Below are 20,328 nucleotides of genomic sequence, written 5' to 3'. Positions count from 1 at the left end.
ACGGCTTGCGCGCGGCCACGGCGGCGGCGCGCTCCCGCGCGGTGCGCAGCTTGAACCACACGATCACGATAAGCACGAGGAGCACCGACGCAGTACAGAGCCCGTAGTAGAGAAAAACGACCGATGCCGGCGACGTTGTTGTTGGATGATCCATGCAGTCGGTAAACTCAGGTGGGCACTCGCCACGGGCGCTGCGCTCGACGCACGATGTGGTGTGTGTGCCTCCAACAAGGCGGCGACACGGCGGGCTTGTGTCACAGCGTGTCGTCACATTGGTGCGCAGTAGCACACACGCGAGGAGAGCGTCGCACGCCTGCCGTGACGTGGTAACTGCGTCCTCTCCACGCAGCGACGCGGCAAGCAAGGTCGCTCTCAGCGAAGCCAGCAGCATGAACGCAGCGGAATGGTGGTGGAGGAGCGTGCTAAACAGCGACTGGCATGTCCATCGATCGCACTGGATGGCGCTTCTGCGGTGACACGTGTTTCCCCGGCGCCTGTTCGCATTGGTGTGTTTGCCTCTTGGAACCAAGGTCCCTTGTTTGGAACGAACGCAGCTGGGGTCGTCACGCGCGCAGCAACGTTGCTGGTGTGGGATGCACCGCGCTGCCCTGTCCTTCGATCAACAACGAGTGCTACTGAAGCCAGCTTCCCACCAGTGTGCTTGTGCTACAGAGTCCAGAGAAAGCGAGGTCCTGAGGCTAAAGTATGTGATTATTGCAGGATTCGATAGTAGAGAGCTAGTAGTACAAACGACGACACATAGCATCGACGCAGGCTTAGAGGCTGCGGTAGATGAAGACAGCGAGCGCGAAGAGGATGAGGAGGATCTGGAAGATGAAGACGGGCGAGAGCATCGACATCGGGTCACTTGCGCACGCGACGCAGAGGCTGTCAAGTTGGCGCGGAGTTCGGTCTCGTCGACCTGCTTGTCGCACTTCTTGCACGACGCCATGACAACCTCCTTGGCCTCGACTGGCGCCGGCGCCGGGTTGGCTGCTTGTGCTGCTTCGGCCTCCTTGCGCTGGCGCTCCGCGGCGATCTGCGGGCCGCGGACGAGGTTAAGGTACAGGAAGAGTAGCGGGTTCATGGCGCACGGAAGATGCAAGTCTGGCAGAGAGATGGTTGGTAATGTCGTTTATCCGGATCCGGATGAAGTTTGCTGAAGTTGACGCCATCGAGGAAGACGGGCATGACTAGAGTTGCTTTGAAATCGGCGACTTCTCCTCACTTCTCCTGAGCCTTTTCTGTGCCAGTTCGTGGTGATACCGTACCGTGGCTCTACTGCCCAGAGATAGTAGATTCGTTCAAGGGAAGACTAACTGGTAATGATGATGTATCCCAGTACACCACAGTACAATCTCGTGCCTGAGTCGAAACGGTCAACGAGTCCAAGCGACCGTTCTACGATGCTCCGCGTCGTACCGACGAGTGCTCTTGACGGACCGACTCTGTCAACTCGCCGTACGGGGCGCGTGCGCCTATGCGCTGGTGTAGTCTCAGTCCTCCTCTCGCTCGCCTCTGGTCTCTATTACCTTGTGCTGTTAACGCCCATCCTGGCGAATGACCTGTTGTGGCCACAGTACAATGTCAGCGGCTACCAAGCCTTCTTGATCGACCTGACCAACCTCGCACTTCAAGCCCACAATGAAACGACACAGAACCTCCTCGGACCCACCGCCATCATGCCCGCTTTGTATGATTCAGCGTCCGGCACCGTCAAGGTACCCGCGACCTACGCGCGATCGCTCTTGCTCGGCAGCTATACATCGATCGACGTCGCGGTCCTCGAGCTTCGCCACTTGGATGCGAGCGGCAGTCTCTGGATTTGCTCGCAATATTGCTGGGTGGACTTTGCACAAGTGTTGGAGATTGCACATACGTCCAAACGGCAAACTCGGTGCGGCCAGCGCTACGCAAGAAACGCTGCCGTCTACTTGGAGTCCGTCTTGCGCAACATCGACTACGCCGCTTTTCTGAGCGACTATGGTGGTCCAGGCAATATCTTTACAATGGGTCTCCAGCTCGGTTTGGAAGAGACCGCGTATGGGCGGCAGTGGCTCGCGACAACGGCGACCGCGCGCAATAGCACAAGCAATGAGAACGAAGTCGCCTATTGGCGCCGACATGGTCTGACGTCGTTTACACTGCAGTGGCAAAACTCGTACGACGCTGGCATCCAGGAAACGATCTCGCTCCGAAATGCCATCGGCATCGCCCAGCATCCTCGTCAAGAACATTCCGTATCGCATGGCGACATGGACGTCCATCAATCTCAACTGGTTCTTCTTCAACGACGTCTATTGCATGCAGCTGTGCAACCAGAGCTTGATCGTCAACACGACCAACGACTTTCGATCAGCGCCTCCCTGCGTGCTCTCGAGTACGAGCGACTTTGCGGGCCTCCTAGGACTCAACAACTTTGGCACCGACTACATCAACCAAACGGGTCTCGTCTACTATGAGATTGGCCCGTTCCTCTCGATTGACGCTCTCTACATTGAAATACCATCGGTGGTCTCGGCTGCCCACACTGCATTCCAAAAGTATCTCTTTGAGCAACTGGCAGATTCGCACCACTGGAAGACGTTCCTCCAGCTACCGACGCTCACGGTCAACCCGACGCCGCCGACGTGGCAAGGTCCTGGAATGCTCTACTACGGCGGCAACCTCCTCTGTTTGTATGGTGCGCCGCAAACGTATGTGCAGACCATGTTTAGCTTTTACGACAACTGCGACCGCCAAGTCCCTGCCGAGCTCGAATTATCAGCTCCGACCCTTTTGTTTGCCTTGGCCATGACACTGGCAGTAGCTCCGGCTTGGAATGTATCGGCGATCTGCGCGCTCCAGACGTCAGCGTTCGACTGCACTGCTGTGCTGTCCTCGGGCATTTCGCTTCTGAGCAAATTCTTGCCGATGGACACGGCGCTGCTACGAGCTGCCCACCAGTCTCTACTGACGCTCGACCTGAGCCTCTTTCAATTTGCGACCAGCGGCAGTCAGTGGACCATCCTCACCGAAGCGCTCGTGAACCCTGCGTCGGCACACGTCTTTTTTGGCTACGGCTATGTCGCCGACTGGGTCATTGGATCGCGCGAGGCCGTCTCGTTCGAGGGCGACGCCGGCATCTTCCCGCTCATCTCGTCCGTGTACGCGCCGTATGCGATGAGCAGCGCGCAGTCATCGCTCTCGACGGCGACGAGCCTCATCTTGTACTCGATCTACTACTCGAGCGCCGTGTTTGTGGCCGTGGCGCTGCTTTGTTTTGGCTACGGCCTCGTGCACTGGCGCCATCTCGACGGTGCCACCCTCTGGCACTTTCATCGGCTCGTCGGCGCGGTCTGGGTCGGTCGGTCCGTGTCGTTTCTGCGCGGAGGTACAGCGCTCTTGGTGTTGAGCTCGGCGAACCTGCGTCTCGAGACGCGAGACGGCTACACACGCTTTGTGGCGAGGCCGCGGTCGCTGCTCGAGACGCTGGTCGTGACGAGCGAGGCGACATGGGTGATGTACGTCTTGTGCGATGCAGTGCTGGTGCCGCTGGCGTCGGACGCGCTGCTGGCAGGGCCGCTTGGAAGTCTTCTTGTCTGGTTCGTCTTTGTCGTCCTGGACGTTTCGAATCCGGTCGAGATGCAGAGCAGCCTCGCGCGTTCATGCACGCTTCGAGATGTGAACCGCGGCATCCAATGTGAGAGTGGAGTGATATACACTGGGTCAGCGACTCGACTGTGGACGCTCGTTCTTATCCAAGGCGGGGTCGTCTGTGCTCTGTGCTTGGTCGCGCGCCGCCGTAACGTACGCACGCTGCATCGCAGTGCATCTGTGCCAGGCGTTGTCGATGCAATCATACCTTTGCAACCCTCTGCGCGCGAGTGCAAGACGCTGACCGACGACGCGGTGACGTCGGTCATGGCAGGAATCGTTCGCATCGACTTGCAGAAGCAAGTGCTCACGTTCAACGTCCTCCTTGGTACGCTTGAACCGTCGCGACGTTGGAGCCCATCGCTCGCGCCCGGCACAGCCCTCCCCAAAGGTAAGACACCGTGGTTGCGCCACGTCATGGCTCTTGCGGGTGCAACGTACATGGTGCTCTCGATCTCTGCGAGCGTCTCGTATATTGGCGTCTCGCGAACCTTGCTTGGCAACGACCTCGTGTGGTCTGACTTCAACATGACGGGCGCGCACTCTTTCTTGTGGTGCTATTGGTTCAATCGTCATTGCTCGGTGCTGTGCCGACGACGCTGACATCACCCAGTGCCAACCTCTACGGCAGCTTCAACGACACCGCATCGCATCTTGTGGTACCGTACAATTACGGCGCCATGCTTCAGATTGCACTTTCCAAGTCGCTCGAGCCGGCGGTTTCCGGTCTACGCCATACGGACGGCTGTCATGCGCCGTGGCTGGCGACGGCCTACTGCTACGTCGATTTAAACATGCAATGGGAACTCGCCAATACACGACGCCGCCAGCAACGGTGCGCCGCCTCCATGACCACCAACGGCGCCGTCTACCTCGAGACGGTCCTTCGCAATGTCCCGTCAAATGGCTGGCGTGCCTGCTGGGGGCCGCATTCGACCTCGCAATTGGCGCTGCATTGAACGAGACCAACGCTGGACGCCACTGGCTTGCTTCAACAACCTCAAACGATCGGGCGACCTTGGACATCGCTGACGAAGTGGCTTACTGGCGCGTCCATGACATCTCGTCGTTCGAGATGCAGTGGCAAAACTACAAGCACATTGGACTGCTCCAGACGTACACTATCACGAGCGCCTTTGGCAGCGTGTATCCCTTTACGATCCAAGCGACCAACGGCAGCTTTCGCTTTCCGCTGCAAACGTCGTTCAAGATGTACTGGGGCTTTGGGGGCGACCTGACGATGGTACTTTACAACCAAACGTATGCACTCCCGGGTACATCGCTTGTCCGAGGCTCTGCTGCGTATGCCTATCAGAACGTCTCGTCGCTCGAGGCCATGCTCTTTCTCAACGGAACGCTCACAGCGCCGCTGGACGAAGGGTTGGCTCTGGTGCGCAGCGCGCTGGGTCCGTTCGGGTCCATGGACTTGCAGTACGTGGCGATGCCAGCGTCCGTGCAGGCGCTGCTTCGATCGACATTTCTCTTCATCGCAACGGCCCGTGTCGCATCGACGGAGCTACAAGCTGCCTTTGATGCTGTACCTGGGTATATGGCGTCGCCCGTGCCACCGTCGTGGCTGGCCGCCGACTTCTACGCCCTTGGTGGCTCGCCCTTGTGTCCGAGTGCGATTCGCAACTCGGGCGCACGCATCGACTTGGGCTTGGCAGAGATGTTTGTCTCGCACAGCCAATGCCACAAAACGAGCGTCTCTAGCATGCTCGAACCCTCGGCCACCCATGTGCTCGTGGCGTCGGCGCTTCTTCCTCGCGAAATCAACTGGACCAAAGTATGCGAGGTAGACCCGCAAGTGGTGACGGCATGTGTGCAAGCGACGACAGCAGCTTTCTCGTTCTGGTCGCTCGCAACGAGTGCTCCAAGCACCAGCGAAGGGCTCGAAGCGGTTATCGCAGATATCACGACGCTTCACATCCAACTATTTCAGTTTGGCGCGACGACCCCGACAACGCCAATGGCACTTTACACGTACGACCTCTTTGACGCAAGGGATCCTATCTACCACTACTATGCGTGGCTCTACATGTACGACTGGCTCCTCGGCAAGCGGGAAGTCGTTCGGTTCACGGGCGACCACGGTTCGATGACGCTTCTCTCGGGTCGCATCGTCTATGCGATCAGCTCCATCGCAACAAACGAGTTCCCGACCAACTTCGCAACGTACGCCCAAGCCGCCAACGATTACGTCACCTTGGTCGACATTAGCCTCGCGGGGTGTACGTGGATGTACATTGCCATTAGCCGCGGCCGCGTCGAAGGTCGCAACATGCTGTCGCTGCACAGCGTCGGCAGCGTCGTCTGGATCGGTCGACCGCTCCTCCTCCTTCGCAGTCTCACGGCCATCTCGATTCTCTCGACCGCGACGCTCCGACTCACGTCCCTCGGGCCGTTTGCTGTGTTTGTCTCGGACACGCCGCCGTGGTACACGACGATCCTCGCCGCCAGCGAGGTCACGTGGCTCGGTGCGATCGTTGTCGACATGGGCCTTCCGCTCACGCGCGAGTTGACGCGGCATTTTACGCTTCTCAACAACCTCCTCGTGTGGACTATCGCAGCTGCGCTGAGCTTTACGTCGCCCAACACACACACGCTGCGCCAACCCGAGCCAGCCTGCGTCCTCGCCCAAGTCGACTGGCAGGTCGTGTGCGTCGCCGGAGACATTGCGATCGGCCATCGCTCTCGCCTCCTTCTTTTGATTGCGGTCGTCGTCGTATCACATCTGATGTGCTTTCTGGTCGCACGCATCTGGCTCCGGCAGTCCAGATTGAGCAGAGTCCACTCGCACTTTTTATCATCCGGTGCGATCTTCCTCTTTGCCCATGCGCACTGGCAGCGACACGGTGTGCTGTACATGGACCGCGCCTCCGCCGTCTTTACCGGGCTCCTCTCGCTGCGGTTCCGCGGGCGGCTCTGGGTCTTTGACGTCAAGACGTGGCGGGTGTTTCATCTACCGTCCGCAGCAGGAACAGAGAGCGACGCCGCGATAGCGATGGCACTGCCGCTGATCGAATAGATGTGACTTGGAAATCAATTGGTGTGGATGCGGACGAGAGATGACGTCGCAGCACCATATGCTCCGACAGGTAGAAGGTTTCAAAAGTCGTGGAGCGGAAGGCGGAGCAGCTCCGAACACACCGTGCTCGGCCAGCGATGTACAAGGTCATTGCGATTTGCGAGCGTCGCTGGATGCATCGCACCAAGCGGTTAGGCAGCTACTCAGCCGCGCAACCAAGCCTTGCGCTGGGAATTACCGAACGCAGATATGCTGTGGCAGCCACACCATGAAACTCGGAGCCCACGCGGAAATCTTGCTGGAACCAGCGCTCGCTGTCGGCGATCTCGTCCGTCGTACGTTGAAACAATGCACTCTGCTGAGCTGCCCGTTGTGACGTGGCAACCTGACGATGCATTTTCTAGTCTACGACAAATGCCAGAATGCATGCGACCAATCCATTGCTAGTCGTTGGGAATGCACGAACAAGATAAATTACTAGAGCAATCTTAGACCCATCGAGTCATGGCGGGGTTTGATATGGGTACCGTGTGGAGCTTCTTTGTCGTCGTTGGAGGCGACGCGGAATCGACCGCCGGGTGCCTCTTACCACTGGCAGCGACTCCTTGTTGACGCTCCTGCTGTTTGAGTTTGGCCACGGCCTGACGCAGTCGCTCTTGCAGCTGGTCGCGTGAGAGGTGCTGGTACGCGGTTTTGCTCGACGGATGCGTCACCTGCTCGTGCATCTCGTTGCGCGTCGCAACCTTCTTCTGCAGCTTGACGAGCGCAGGACGACACACCTTGCAGAGCAGTGGCCCTTGGCCACGAGCTGCCAGTGCGCGCACGCAGCCCCACGCAGTCGCCCATTCTCTGCCACGACGACCGTCTCGCTGGCGAGCTCGCAGAGCTGTCGTGCGTCGGTGAGTCCGGCGTCGTCATGACCGATGCCTGGGCAAACGTAAAAGACAATATTGCGCTCGACGACGCGGCCGCTGTCCAGGGCAAACCCGCCAGCGAGAGCCAAACGAGCGAGCATGTTCAACCCCGATAGAGCGTCCTGGTCCTCGGGGTTGGCAGCGACCGCCGCCATGAGGAGTCGAATGTCCCACACGGCAGACGAGTTGGAGATCGTTAGCTGCTCGGCCATGCTGAGAACGCCAATGCGCTCGAGCTCGCGGCCTGCGTTGTGCATCTTGCGCTGGCACCACTCGCACCACAGCGCTATGACACCGGCGTCCAGCAGCCCCGGCAGCTCTTGCGGTGCAGCCCGTTTCCGATCACGTTGAACCGCTCGATAATGCGTTGGCTGGGATTGTAGGGAAGACGCCGATGCACGCGCGTCGCTCGAGCGCCGGCCGCGGGTCGACGGCTTCTGGCGTTGGCGGTGCGTTGGTAGCGGCGGCGGCCGCAGCCGTGTGCGCTAGAAATGCGCAGCGCGGGCAGAGACCTGCAGAGTTGATTCGTCGCGGGCCTCTCTTGGTGCAGCGCTTCCCGCAGGTTGAGGAGCTCCGGCCATGACTTGATTTGGTGAGTTCAAAAATCCGGAATTTGATCCCAAATGGTATCCGGATGCTGGAAAAGACGACGCACGAGGTCGTCTCGTCGTGCCACGTCACCATGGTATTCGGATGTGGTTCTGTGCAGTACCAAGGTACTGCATTTATAGAGTGCCCACGCGAGGTAGATGCCGGTCCTGTGGCCCCATGGAGATGCTTGCGTCGGCCCATCGTCGTCGGTACCGAGCAAGATTTTCTTCCCTTGGTGTACTGAGGAGCTTGTGTCACGAGAGACACAGCCATCGCTGCAAGCGCCGTCTTCCTAGCATGGGAACGAGCCTTATCCGCGACTGGTAGCCAATGCAGCCGTGCAAATTGCTCGGCAGAGATCGCGTTGTCGCAGGCATAACTCTTCTGTGCACAAGAGCACCAAACAAGACGTATCTCTCGGTGAGTGGGTTCCACCACGATGATGGCTCCACGGGATCGTCCTCTCCGCACTCCCAACGACCAAGTGCTGGCGCCCCCTCCCACGCATTCAAGCGTCGTGCGACGTCTGCAAAGGCTAGAGCTGCTGTTGCCCATTTGATTTCAACGCGGACGTTGGATGGATTGAGAGCACCAAGTGCTGGCAAACACTCGATTTGCATACTCTACCAAAATGGGCACCAGCCGTAGTACAGTTGACAGAGGTTTTCGGGCGACGTGGCTTGCTCAATGAGCCGGTCGACCTGCGACTCGACGCTGAGCTGCTTCTGGCCGGGCTCGAGGTTCTCAAAGTCGCGGCCGCGCAGCTTCTTTTTCACGCGATCAATGACCTTGACGGCTTTGGCGTTGAGCTGCTCGGGGGCGAGCGCGCCGCCTTCGTCCAGCTCGCCGTCGTTGTTGGCATTCTCTCCGTTCGTTGATGTCGGATTGCCTGCCTCGTTGGTGGTGGCATACACGCTTCGGCCCATCGCCGCCATCTTGAGCGACAAGTTGGTCGTCTCGTTGGGTTTCTCAATGAACTCGAGCATCGAGTCGGTCGACGACCGCCGGTGCTTTCCCTTGTCACTCTCGTCGACGTCGGGCAGGAGCTTGGGGCCCGACGCCTTGTCCTCCTCCGTCTCGTACGCGTGCGACGGCGCGGCGTGCGGCGCAAGGAGGCGCCACGTGATCAGCGGGTCGTGCACGAACGCCTCGAGGATCGCCATGAGACTGTCTCGGTTCTCCCGCAGCACGCGCATCGACGCTTCGCACGTGTACCGGAACGTGCCTTCGAGCCCACTCACCTCCATCGCCTACAGATACACGTTTCGGAGCATATTCTACGCCAGACACAGCAAGAAAGCCGCCGCACCTGCGACAACATGCGCGTGAGTCGGAAGGGCACTTTTTCCGGATATTTCTCGCGCTCGATCGCCACTTCAAAGCAGTCGCCAAAGTCAATGTGCACAATCTTGCCCGAGACGCGGTGCAGCATGAGGTTGCCCGGGTGCCGATCGCCGAGGCCGAGGATGTAGCCCGCCATCGACATGACGGCCAGCGACCGCGTGTAGTTGCGGCGGCGGTCGAGCCAGACTTCCGAGTTTTGACTCTTGAGCCAGAGGACCTTGTAGAGGTCCTGGCCCGTGGTTTCGCCCATCGCGTGCTGGAAGACTTCGACCTTGTTGGCGATCGGGAGCTTCTCGTAGTCGGGCGCCATCTGCACCATGAGCCGGTACTCGACGTTGAGCTGAATCTTGCGCGCCTCGCGGTAGTCGCGGATGAGCATGTGCAGCGTGTCCGTGTTCTCGACCCACCCGATGAGACCCGACGAGTGCGAGAGCGGCAGCACCGAGAAGCGCTGGATCGCCAGGTTGCGTTTCCGCGTGTCCGAGTCGTTGGCCAAAAGCGTGTTGATGAGGCCGAAGAGCTGCATGACGCGCTCGTCCTGGCGCAGATCTTCGTGGCCCTTGAGGAGGAACGTGTACGGCTTGCCGTCGCTGCCGTGCATGACAACCTGTCCAAAACACACAATGTATTAGCAACCATGGAGAGAGGTCACGCACCTTGCGCGGACGCTGCTTGGACGTGAGCACCGTGAGCTGCGGGCCAAACGACTGGATGCGCGTGATGGGCACGCCCGCCTTGTACGTACCAGGGATCGCGAGCGAGAGACTCGAGACACTCAGGAGCTTGGGACCGACGTTCGCGAGCTCAAGGATGCTCAGGTTGGCCATCTGCTTCTTGATGCGATTAAACACGTTGAAGTAGAGGTCCCACGCTTGGCTGAGGTCGTCGACGTTGCCCGTGGCCTCGTACCGGTCGGTCCACGCTTTCGCTTGCTGCAGATCGCGCGCAAACGCTTGGTAGAACGCGACTTCGCGGAGCGTCGGCTCTTCGACTTTTCCGATCGCATCGAGGAGCTTGTGCAACGGCGCAAGCTCCGAGAGCATCGCTTTCGTGTCCCGGAGCGCAAAGTACAGGCGGGAGGCTTCCTCCAGCGCGCCGTGCCAGAGCTCGTTCCAGAGAATCGCGACACGAATGAGTTCGCGCGAGACAAGCTCGGCTTCCTGCACAAGCTGCGGCGAGTGGCGGCGCACGGCGGCCAAAATCCCTTCCGCGGCCAGCTTGCGCTTGGTGCCAATGCTAGTCGACGCGACGGTCATCGGGTAAATGAGCGCCTGCGGGTGGTGCTGGCCGATGCGCGTGAGCAGCTGGTGGAGGAGCGTGTTCATGTTGGGCGTCGGCGAGTGCAGCCGCGCAATCAGCTGCGGGATAAACTCGAGCCACGTGTCGATCGAGACGTCGGCCAGACCTTGCGTCATGGCCGCGTGGACGTCCGGACGGCCGCCGTGGTTGAACCACAGCGTCAGAAGACGCAGCACGTCCTTGGTCACGTCGTAGCGCCGGTGGCCAAACGAAATCGACCGGAAAAAGCCGTGGATCGCACTGGCCGCGTATTTCTCCAACGCGATCGGGTCGTCGCGCGCCGACTCGGTCGCTCGAAAGTTCATGAGCGCCCATTCGTGCCACGCCTTGCCGTTGGTCGGATCCAAGCGCGTCGCCGTGTTGAGGCACCCGAGCACCTACCAATGCTCTGCACGTTCGGTGCGTGTACAAAAGGAGGATAATACCTGGTCAAACATCAAGTCGCTGTGCTTCTTGGGCTCGGTGAGCGCGACTTGCCACTTGCCGAGCTGCGTGTACGCCTGGACGCGCAAGTTGACGAGCTCGTCGTGCTCGTCAAAGGTCTCGATCGCGTGAATCAGGTCATGGAGCTGCTTGAGCGCGAGCTCCTCCTTGCTCTCGGCCCAGAGATGCTTGAGGTACGCAAAGGCGACGACCGGGTTGTGCGTTTCTTGCTCCAGCATGTGCACATTGACGATCGGAACGCTCGCATCGGTCGCGATCGACTCCATGAAGACGCTCGCGCCGACGCTGGCGAGCGCCGACGCCGCCAAGTTGAGGTGCCCCGACTTGCGGCAGAGGCGCGCATACTTGAGCCACACGTCCACGTCGTCTTTCGGCTCCAAGATGAGCGACCGCACCAGCATGACGTGCTGCCACACCTTGATGTCGCGGTCGACACCTAAAAGGCGGGCCGTCCAGATCTTCTGCAGTCTATCGCAGCAGCATCCGTTCAGTGGTCGCCATGTCGTCGGACGATGACGTACCGTGAGAGATCGTCTTGCTGCGCGTGCAAGAGGGCTTGGGGCGTCATGCGCGGCGGCCCTTCGACAAAGCTCTCGCGCGTCAAGTGGTTTTGCAAAAAGCTGTCGCGCATCGGACGACTGCTGGTGGCGAGCATCGGCTTGGTCAGCGACGCACCGCGCTGCAGGTGCGCAATGATCTCTTCGAGTTCCGCGAGGTTCTGGAGGTTGACGACGCAAGGCATGTAAGCGCGCGCATAACTCTCGCTGATGAACGACCGAATCGTCGGGTCCATCGTGTGCCGGCACTCGTCGATCGCGATTTTCGCCTCGTCCAACTCGTTGGATCGGATGCACGTCACGGCGCGGAAGAGGTGCGACTCGGTGTCGTCCATGTCCGAGTTGATGTACTTGGGAACAATGTCCCAATTCTGCAGCGTGAACGCGACCCGCGCCGCGTTGCTACACAGCTCCTTCTTGAGCGCCGGCGGGACGTCGAGGAGCTTCTTGTCGTCGTCATCAATGCCGCTGTCGCCGTCGTCGTCGTTGCCGTTGCTCTTGTCGCCGTCGCCATACACGTGCGTCCACATGGCTTCAATGTGGTCGTTGAGCGCGTGCCACTGCCCCGTCGCGTACAAGCAGCGCATCTTGCCAAAGATGGCCTCGACGTCGTCGGGGTGGGTCCTCAACACAGATTCGTGCGCCATGAGCGCGTCGTCCCAGCGCTGGAGCTTCTCGTGCCAGCTCGCTTTGACCGGTACGCGCGGCAAGTGCATCTGCGCGTACGTGACGATCCCGACCGCCGCTTCAAACTGGTTGAGCTTGTTGTTGATCGAGATGAGCGCCTCGATGCCGGCGGCCGTCGGCGTCGCGTTGAACTCTTGCTCCTTGTAGTGCAGTGCTTTCGCGAACGAATGACACTTTTCCGCCAGCGACCCCTACCCCCAACACGTGAGGCCGACGCCTGCGAGCGATGCCTACCAGTAGCATGATGTCGATCGGCAATCGCTGGTCGTCGTGCTCCATAAACTCGGCCAGATTCAGCAGCGTCTGGAGAATCTCGGACGGGAGGTTGGGTGCTTGCAGCACGGTCTCGAGCGCGCGGATCAAGTTGTCCTGCGTGTGCGTGTTGAGGTTTGGCCACAGCGACACAAACGATGCGTTGAAGAGCTCGCGGGCCAGCGGCTGGTACACGGACGCGAGCTCCTTGCACGCGCGGAGCGCCAAGGACGGCGACTCGCGCAGGAGCTCGACCGAGATCGCGCGCATCCACTCGTGCCAGTCGTCCTTCGTGCTTTTCTGCGTCGTCTCCCACGCTTTCGAGAGACTGACTTGGTTGATCGGGAGCGGCTTGAACTCGTCGAGCGAGTCCGTGTTGAGCGACGACGCGTGCTCGCGCTTGAGCGTGTCGGCGCCCCATGCGACGGCGGGCAGCGGCTGGTACTTGAGCACTTTGGAGACGAGGAGGTCGTACTTGTCAAACACATCGCCTTGCGTGTGGTGTCGGTGCAGCACTTGGTTGATGACGGGAATGAAGACCGCGTAATCGTCGCCCATCGTGTAAACCATCGCACACAGGCAGTCCATCGCGAGGTACACGAGCTCTGGGTGGCCGCTTGCAATGACGCGCGCCAGCATGTGGATGATTTTCGATGCAAACACCGAGACGTTGAGCTTCTTGATCAGCGTCGCGAGCGTCCTAAACCCGTCCATTGTGATAATACATAGTGGATCGAGCATCGGCCATGTACCCCAAGGCTTGGCGGCGGGGCAGAAAGTCGGCGCTGCTCTGGATGAGCTTGACGAGCACGGGGATGACGAGGTGCAGATACCCATCAAGGAGCCGCCCGAGGCTAATCAGCGTTCGCATGACGAGCTGAGTTTGCGGCCGATTGGCTGACTCGCGCTCCGTGCGAATGACGCGAAGAAGCTCCGGCACGAGGTCCGGAAGGTACACGCCAAAGTCTTCGCCGAGCGAGTTGATGACTTCATTGACCAATCCCAGCACCTGCGGCAGATGCGAGTCCCAAAACTGCTGGATGATCCACGCCATCGCCACGTTGTCGAGGTGCGGCTTGACCTTCTCTTCCATGAGGCGCACCAGCGCTACAAAGTATGAATGTATCAAGGAGCTGTCTCGATAGCGGACGCATCCTACTCGCGAGCTGGTCGAATACAAAGACGCGCAAGTCGGGGGTGACGTGCTCGAGCGCGTATAGGAACGCGGGGATGATCTTGTCCAGGTGCGGCTCCATCTTCTTGCCGAGGTTCTTGCAAATGTACATGATGGCCAACAACGTGCCTTGGTAATGGCTCGCGTTGCGCGGCTCGGACAAAATGCGAATGAGCGCGTTGATCGCGACGGCGGGAAAGTAGTTTTGCGCTTCGCCGACCATGAGCGACGGCAGCAAGTCCTCGGCCGGCACGCACTTGATCTCGTGCTTGACGATCGATGAGAGCGGGTCGGCCACGAGCCGCTTGATCACGAGCTGCTCGACGCCATTCTACTCGAAACATTGTAAAAACATCCGAGAAAATCGAAACAAAAACGGAAAAATCGGAAAAAACAACAACGTACTTCGTCGCCGAGGAGCAAGCCTGCCCACGTCGGGTCGTCCGGGATCACTTGGTTGGCCTTGAGCTGCTCCACTTGCTTGGTCGCGAGCAAGCCCGAGCCCATGCGACCTTGCTTCTCGAGCTGGAAGAGCTTGAAACTGTATGGATCCAACGCGCCAATGATACCGAGCGTGCGGCCAGCTTCGATGCGCAAGAGCACGTTGGCGTCGCCGCTCTTCTGGAGCGCGGCCGAAAGTCCTTCGAGCAGGTCCGGGTAGTCGTGGTACGGCCGCGTGACGTAGCCCGTGCTGCCGATGAGGAGCCCCAGCGTGCGCACGACGACGACCATTTTCCCGACGTTCGCGGTGCTGCTCTTGATCTCTCGCATTTCGTCGACGAGCTCCGGAATCAGCTGCGGAAGGTACGGGATGAGCGCGTCTTGGCCGACGACCGCGAGGTCTCCGAGTGTCGCGACGACCGCCTTGTTGAGCTGGATGCGGCCGTCCGTGCTGGCCTCTTGGCGCAAGTTTTTCATGAGCACCTTGAGGATCGGGAGCACGTAGGGCCGGGCGAGCGTCGTCGCCGACCGTAAAAAGTGACCTAGCAGCAACGCCCCTTCGTCTCTCACTCGCGCGTCGCCGCTAAACTCGATCTCGGCGAGGAGCTGGACCAGCGTTTGCCGCAGCGACGGCATGACCGCCGACGGGTTCCGGTGCGTGAGGCGGCCGAGGATCGTCATGGCGGTTTGTCGAATGTCGACAACCTCGTCGTTGAGCGCGATGAAGAGGCACCGGAGGTTCTCGGGCTGCCCGAGAAGCGCGTCGAAGCGCGGGTCTAACGACGCCAGCACTTTCGAGCGGATGTCGGCCTCCGTGTCGGCGATCCCGACGGTGAGCAGCTTCTGCAGCACCGTGCTTACGGGCCCGGCCACGTCGCTCTTGAGCGCCGTCGCTTCTTCGCCGGCCGGCAACACGAGCTTGCAGCATGTGATCGCGGCACTCTTCCGCACGCTGGCAATGTCATGATCCAAGAACCGAACGACATGCGAGTGGACGCGCTGGACGATCGGGATGTGGCGGTTGCCGCCGAAATCAAAGGTCGCGAGCGTCTCGAGCGCCAGAATCTGCATGCCAATGATGTTGGGCGCGTCAACGGCGAGCGCCGGCGACGACGGCGAGTAGTCGAGCTTGCCGGTTTGGATTGCGCTCGAGAGGAGGTTGAGAACGCTGGTCTTGGAGCCGCCAGAGGTGGTCAGATTGGTGTACGTCTTGCTGCGGTGGCGCGACGGCGACGCCGATGTGAGCGCCGACTCGGACGGCTTGAGCTCGAGGAGTTTCATGAGCTGCTTGAAGAGCGAGTTTTGGATGAGCATGCGCTGGTTGGGCAGGCGCTTCATGAGCGTTGTGAGCGTATCGATCATGCCTTTGTCGAGCTCGCATTGAAAGACGCTTTGAATCGTCGCCTCCAAGTTGATCTTGCTCAAGCCCGCGCCGATGGCGTCGGCGAGCATGCGGAGGCAGTTGAGCGCCTCGCGCTGTGTGTCGCCGTCCTTCTTATCCTTCTTCTTGAGGAGCCCGAGCTTGATGCAGTGCGTAATCATATCGAGCGTCCGCTCGTCCCGGCCGAGCGGCGACCCAATCGCAAGCGAGAGCTTCCCGATCGACAAGAGCGCGTCACCGCGCGTGACGGCCGGTGGGTTGTTCATGCTCGCCACCTCGAGGAGGTAGCTCATGCTCGGTCGGTAAAACATCTCGAGGAACGTCGATGCGTTAAACTTGGCGAGACGCGGGAGGAGGTTGATGACCGCGCGTCGGACCGTCGACGACCGGTGGTCCCGCAAGCTGAGCACGTCGCGCACTTGGCGGACGTAGTGCGGGTACATAAAGTCGCCGCTGTTGCGCAGGAGCTCGTTCAAAATGAGGAGCGCGCCGTGGATCGACTCGGGCGTCCCGCGCTGAAGGCCGCGCTGCACCTCGTCGAGCGTGCGGACGTACCACATGGTCTTGCGGTTCGAGTCGCGGGCCTGGAGGAGCGCAAAGCAGGCCTGGAGCGCATCGGCCGCGCCTTCGCGCGTTGGCTGCTTGCTGTCGCCGAACGCGTTCCAAATGACGTCAAAGAACGTGTCAATGTGCCGGAAGAGGATCGCCGGCGCGTTGATCGCGAGTTCGCGCAGGATGATGACCGCAGCCTGTCGCCGGACCTGGAAGCTCTCCTTCTCAAGCCACGCAAGCGCGGGCTTCATGTGGTACTCCTCGATGAATTCGATGAGCGACGTGCCGCCGGACGAGACGAGGTGGCCGAGCGCCTTCCCGCCGGCCTTGAGCGTCGGGATCTCCGTGTTGGCCGTCTTCTCAAACACCTTGATGAGCGCGTGCGCAAACTCCGAGATGCGCGAGTCCTGGTTGTCAGCAATGAAGAGGTCGACGAGGTTATCCATGGCCACGATGCCCCCCGTGCGCTCGGCGAGGTCGGATCCGAGGATCATCTCGATGATGCGGCCGCTGATGGCCGAGACAGTCGTCGCGTACTCGGCCATGGGCAGGTCCCGCGCCTCGGACTCGAGGTACAAGCAGAGCGTTCGCGCCGTTTGGTCCGCGTCGTCGCGTTCGCGCTGCGCAGCCCCGGGAGGAACCGGGCGAAGGCCGTCGCTTCGGTCATCCTCGTTCTTCAGTCAGCTGACTGGGCGAAAACTGGCAATTCGACAGCATTTTGGCCAATGGGCGTACAGTTGACCTGATGTTGCAAGCCGCGTGGCCGCAGACAAGTGACACGGCGCAGCCTCGTGGGCGGGCGCTGGCCTGCGTGATGCTATGCTGCTGCTTCGTGGGCGCGCTGTCTAGTAGCCGCCAAGGCGCGCTGTCTGGGTCCAGCAATCCTACCAGCCTGCTGCCAACACCGGGGCTTGCGTTGCCCATCACATCGCTTGGACGGCCATCACGCAGCGGGCTACTGTACCGGTACACCACACGAGCCCAAGCACGAGCCCACCAGCGGACTCATTGAGAGCTGCATGCCTCGTATGGCGGAGCGGCTACTGGCAACACCATGCACCACCGCTCTGAGGGCGAAGATGGCCTCAGCTTCATATAGGATGCACCATACCACACAAATGCACCTCGCTTTGCCTCGCGCCACGAGCCCACGCGGGCGCGCCATCCAGCAGGTCAACCATGCGGACCTCGGCCGCTCCCTCGGATCCTCCTTCGTCGCTTCCTTGGCCGTTTGACGCTCAATGTGTAACGCCATGGTTCCGGATAGTGGACGGTGTTATCCGGCCATATCCCTCGTGTTAACGACACGACGCTCAAGCCGCCGCTCGTGTCACACGCATCTCGACATCGTCCTTACTGCTTAGCACTATTACTGCAATAGCTCCTCGCTCGAAAAGCAACCGCCACGAACGATCTGTGCCCACGTCGTTTGCAACCTATCGGTCCATGCCACGCAATATCGTCTTCTGTGCTACAGACACAAGCTCTTGAGGCCGCACAGATGCAATCGTCCTTGGCTGTACATCAGCATTTCTCAGAGTCACGAAGACCAAGAGACCTTGCCATCATGACGTTAGCATGGCGCGTCCGACGCATGTCATCGTCGTCTCTGCTGTGCATGGCTGCAGCTCGATGCAATCTGCGACGCAATCTCTTGAGAAAGCAGAGGAGATTGCCATGTCAAGCTGGCTGTTTTCGACTCGATGTCAAACCAGGGAATACATCCCTTGCTACGGAGCGACGTCAATAATGTCTCTGCTTCGACCCAGCGATTGGCCAGCTGCTGTACAAGTGGACACACGATTTCGTCATGGGTGGTTCGATTAGATTCCCTGGCAATAGTGACATACCTCGAAATTTGTATGGCATACACGGCCAGGGCAAATGCACTTGTGGATTTGCAGCCATGGCTTCGGACGCGACCGCGAAGACGCCGACGACGTCGATGGCCGTCGTCTCGTGCTTGGTGTACAGCCTCATGTCCAACGCGATGGTGCTCGCGAACCGCTACATTGTCGGCGCCAAGTACTACAACTTTGCCGAAAAGTCCTTTGTCATCCTCGCGCAAGCCGTCATTGGCGTCCTCGTCCTGGAGGCTGCCAAGGCCCGCGGCCTCATCCAGTACGAGAACTTTAGCATGGAGACCGCGAAGCGCTGGGCGCCGGTCACGGCCTTCTTTGTGGCCATGCTCTACACGGGCACGCTCGCGACGGCTGGCCTCCCGATCCACATTGTCACGGTCTTCAAGAACGTGACCAACTTGATCATCGTCTTTGGCGAGTACCGCCTCTTTGGCGAGAAGGTGGGCCCGATGGTCCTCGGGTCGCTCGCCGTCATGCTCATGGGCGCGATCCTCACCTCGTACAGCGACGTGGGCGGCAAGCCGAATGCGAGCACGCTCATGGGCTACTTTTGGATGCTCATGAACTGCCTCTCGACGGCTGCGTACGTGCTGTACATGCGCTACGCGACGTCCGGGTCGACCCTCAAGCTCAGCAAGTTTGGCATGGCGTTCTACAACAACATTGTCGCGATCCCGCTCCTCTTCTTTCCCATGGCGTACACGGGCGACGCGATCACGGTCTGGACCAACCCGCTCATGCGCAACGTGCCGTTCCTCTTCCTCCTCTTCCTCAGCGGCGTCATGGGCATCGGCCTCAACCTCGCGTCCTTCTGGTGCGTCAGCGTCACGTCCGCGACGACCTACGCGACCGTCGGCGGCCTCAACAAGCTGCCCACGACCTTTATCGGCGTCTTGCTCCTTGGCGAAGAACTCAAGCCCCAGACCGCCATCTACGTGACCTTTGGCATGATCGGTGGTATGATGTACGGCTACGGCAAGTTCCAGGACGCCGAGGCCGCCAAGCAGGCCAAGGCCCGCGCTAACCAAGCCGAAGAGAACGTGCGCATGCTCGACGCCAAGGTGTAAATCTCCATTTTCATAGACTGCTGCCTCTTCTCGACGTCTTGTCTCGTGCTCTTACATGGAGCCTTCGACCTTCTGGTGCCTGGACAAAGTGTGGTGTACAGCAACCGGACAGGAATGTGAGCGGGATGCTAGCATAGACCATCGCACAAGACTGCTACTTACACGCTTTGTCATGACCCACGCCCGGCACCGATTGCGCTTTGTTTAGGAGCAGGATGGCATCCAAGCTTGCAAGCGATGCACATTTCAAGGGTCTTGAATAGATAGATGCTAGGCATGGGTCTTACACCATAACGTTATTGCGTCCCGTGCTTGGCGAGGCGGCTCTGGAGAAGCATGCTACGCCATCATGAGGTCGATATGACAACCTTGTTGATCGTGCGCACCTTGGGGCGTCGAGGCGGGAGCCTACAGCAGAGAACACGCATGAGCACCGCTGCCGTGGTGTCGTTTGGAGTCACCTGCAATGTCCAAGAACGCGTCGGCGAGGGCCGAGTGGCTCAACAAGTCGATGGAAGCTACCACAGAAGACGCATCAAAGTGCCGAGCATGCAATGGTTGCTACCCGATGTATCGAACGGATGGGCATCGGCGTCGGCGACCGCAGCGCGGAGGTCGTCCAAGTCCATCGCGCCGAGCGCTTCGTCGATGGCGTCGACGTCGCCGTACACTGGCGCCGTAGGCTTTGGCGGCGCTGTCCACTTGAACGGACTGTTGCGGCTCTGGAGTGCGAAGGGCGGCGGCGACAGGAGCGGGCTCCCCGGCAGCACGGGTGAGCTCAGATTGCCAAGGCGTGGCGAGTGCAGGACGTGCGCCAATGTGGAATATTGCGAAGCGTGTGCGGTTGTTGTCTTGAGCTCGGCGTACCGGCGGACGCACTCGACGGGCGTGCAGCCGAGGGCAACGGCGATCGCCTTCCAGTTGACGCCGAGCGGGAACCGTGCCGCGTAGATCTCGCGGACGAGCTCGTCGTCCACGTCGTCGGTGGCCTCGAGGCTCTCACGGATGCTGCTTGCCACTTGGTCGTCCAGCGCAGCGTCCTTCTCGCTCGTCCAGATGAAGACCGACGACGTTGGCTGGTGCTGCGACCAGCGCGGTG

At 60.2% G+C, this 20,328-nt stretch overlaps 7 protein-coding genes across 7 annotated transcripts; 3 read left to right on the top strand and 4 right to left on the bottom strand.

The window, feature by feature from the left end:
- Nucleotides 1–776: 776 nt before the first annotated feature.
- On the bottom strand, nucleotides 777–1,087 carry SPRG_13349 (hypothetical protein; the record flags this gene model as incomplete). Its single annotated transcript, XM_012352329.1, has 2 exons — nucleotides 777–888; nucleotides 936–1,087. The coding sequence occupies 2 exons, from the start codon at nucleotides 1,085–1,087 to the stop codon at nucleotides 777–779; spliced, it is 264 nt and encodes an 87-aa protein (XP_012207719.1).
- Nucleotides 1,088–2,192: 1,105 nt separating this feature from the next.
- Nucleotides 2,193–3,394, top strand: SPRG_13348 (hypothetical protein; the record flags this gene model as incomplete). Its single annotated transcript, XM_012352328.1, has 2 exons — nucleotides 2,193–3,342; nucleotides 3,380–3,394. The coding sequence occupies exons 1-2, from the start codon at nucleotides 2,200–2,202 to the stop codon at nucleotides 3,392–3,394; spliced, it is 1,158 nt and encodes a 385-aa protein (XP_012207718.1). The 5' UTR covers nucleotides 2,193–2,199.
- Nucleotides 3,395–4,557: 1,163 nt separating this feature from the next.
- On the top strand, nucleotides 4,558–6,704 carry SPRG_13347 (hypothetical protein). Its single transcript, XM_012352327.1, has one exon. The coding sequence runs from the start codon at nucleotides 4,712–4,714 to the stop codon at nucleotides 6,662–6,664; it is 1,953 nt and encodes a 650-aa protein (XP_012207717.1). The 5' UTR covers nucleotides 4,558–4,711; the 3' UTR covers nucleotides 6,665–6,704.
- Nucleotides 6,705–7,152: 448 nt separating this feature from the next.
- On the bottom strand, nucleotides 7,153–7,835 carry SPRG_13346 (hypothetical protein; the record flags this gene model as incomplete). Its single annotated transcript, XM_012352326.1, has 2 exons — nucleotides 7,153–7,419; nucleotides 7,470–7,835. The coding sequence occupies 2 exons, from the start codon at nucleotides 7,833–7,835 to the stop codon at nucleotides 7,153–7,155; spliced, it is 633 nt and encodes a 210-aa protein (XP_012207716.1).
- Nucleotides 7,836–8,767: 932 nt separating this feature from the next.
- On the bottom strand, nucleotides 8,768–16,956 carry SPRG_13345 (hypothetical protein). The gene is made up of 9 exons (XM_012352325.1): nucleotides 14,332–16,956; nucleotides 13,912–14,257; nucleotides 13,505–13,859; nucleotides 12,735–13,452; nucleotides 11,778–12,691; nucleotides 11,238–11,724; nucleotides 10,170–11,189; nucleotides 9,479–10,120; nucleotides 8,768–9,419 (listed from the first exon to the last, which is right to left on the bottom strand). Exons 1-9 carry the CDS (start codon nucleotides 16,843–16,845, stop codon nucleotides 8,793–8,795), a joined length of 7,623 nt encoding a protein of 2,540 aa, XP_012207715.1. The 5' UTR covers nucleotides 16,846–16,956; the 3' UTR covers nucleotides 8,768–8,792.
- Nucleotides 16,957–18,206: 1,250 nt separating this feature from the next.
- On the top strand, nucleotides 18,207–19,229 carry SPRG_13344 (hypothetical protein; the record flags this gene model as incomplete). The annotated part of the gene is made up of 1 exon (XM_012352324.1): nucleotides 18,207–19,229. One exon carries the CDS (start codon nucleotides 18,207–18,209, stop codon nucleotides 19,227–19,229), a length of 1,023 nt encoding a protein of 340 aa, XP_012207714.1.
- Nucleotides 19,230–19,479: 250 nt separating this feature from the next.
- On the bottom strand, nucleotides 19,480–20,326 carry SPRG_13343 (hypothetical protein; the record flags this gene model as incomplete). Its single annotated transcript, XM_012352323.1, has 4 exons — nucleotides 19,480–19,568; nucleotides 19,616–19,637; nucleotides 19,691–19,747; nucleotides 19,795–20,326. Coding segments are annotated over 4 exons (654 nt in total), but the record flags the coding sequence as incomplete, so codon positions are not given.
- Between the last annotated feature and the right edge of the window lie 2 nt (nucleotides 20,327–20,328).

This window comes from Saprolegnia parasitica (assembly GCF_000151545.1).
Source record: "Saprolegnia parasitica CBS 223.65 unplaced genomic scaffold supercont2.97, whole genome shotgun sequence".
In the NCBI taxonomy this organism is placed as follows: Eukaryota; Oomycota; class Saprolegniomycetes; order Saprolegniales; family Saprolegniaceae; genus Saprolegnia; species Saprolegnia parasitica.
Note: the sequence above shows the minus strand (reverse complement) of the source record. Positions and strands in the feature narration are given on the sequence as shown.

Coding starts and splice junctions, on each gene's coding strand:
- SPRG_13347 (XM_012352327.1), top strand. CDS start 4,712: ATGCAGTGGCAAAACTACAAGCACATTGGACTGCTCCAGACGTACACT.
- SPRG_13345 (XM_012352325.1), bottom strand. CDS start 16,845: ATGGCCGAGTACGCGACGACTGTCTCGGCCATCAGCGGCCGCATCATC. Junction 13,453..13,504: donor CCCCGCCGCCAAGCCTTGGG/GTACATGGCCGA, acceptor GGACGGGTTTAG/GACGCTCGCGACGCTGATCA. Junction 11,725..11,777: donor CAGCAAGACGATCTCTCACG/GTACGTCATCGT, acceptor CTGCTGCGATAG/ACTGCAGAAGATCTGGACGG.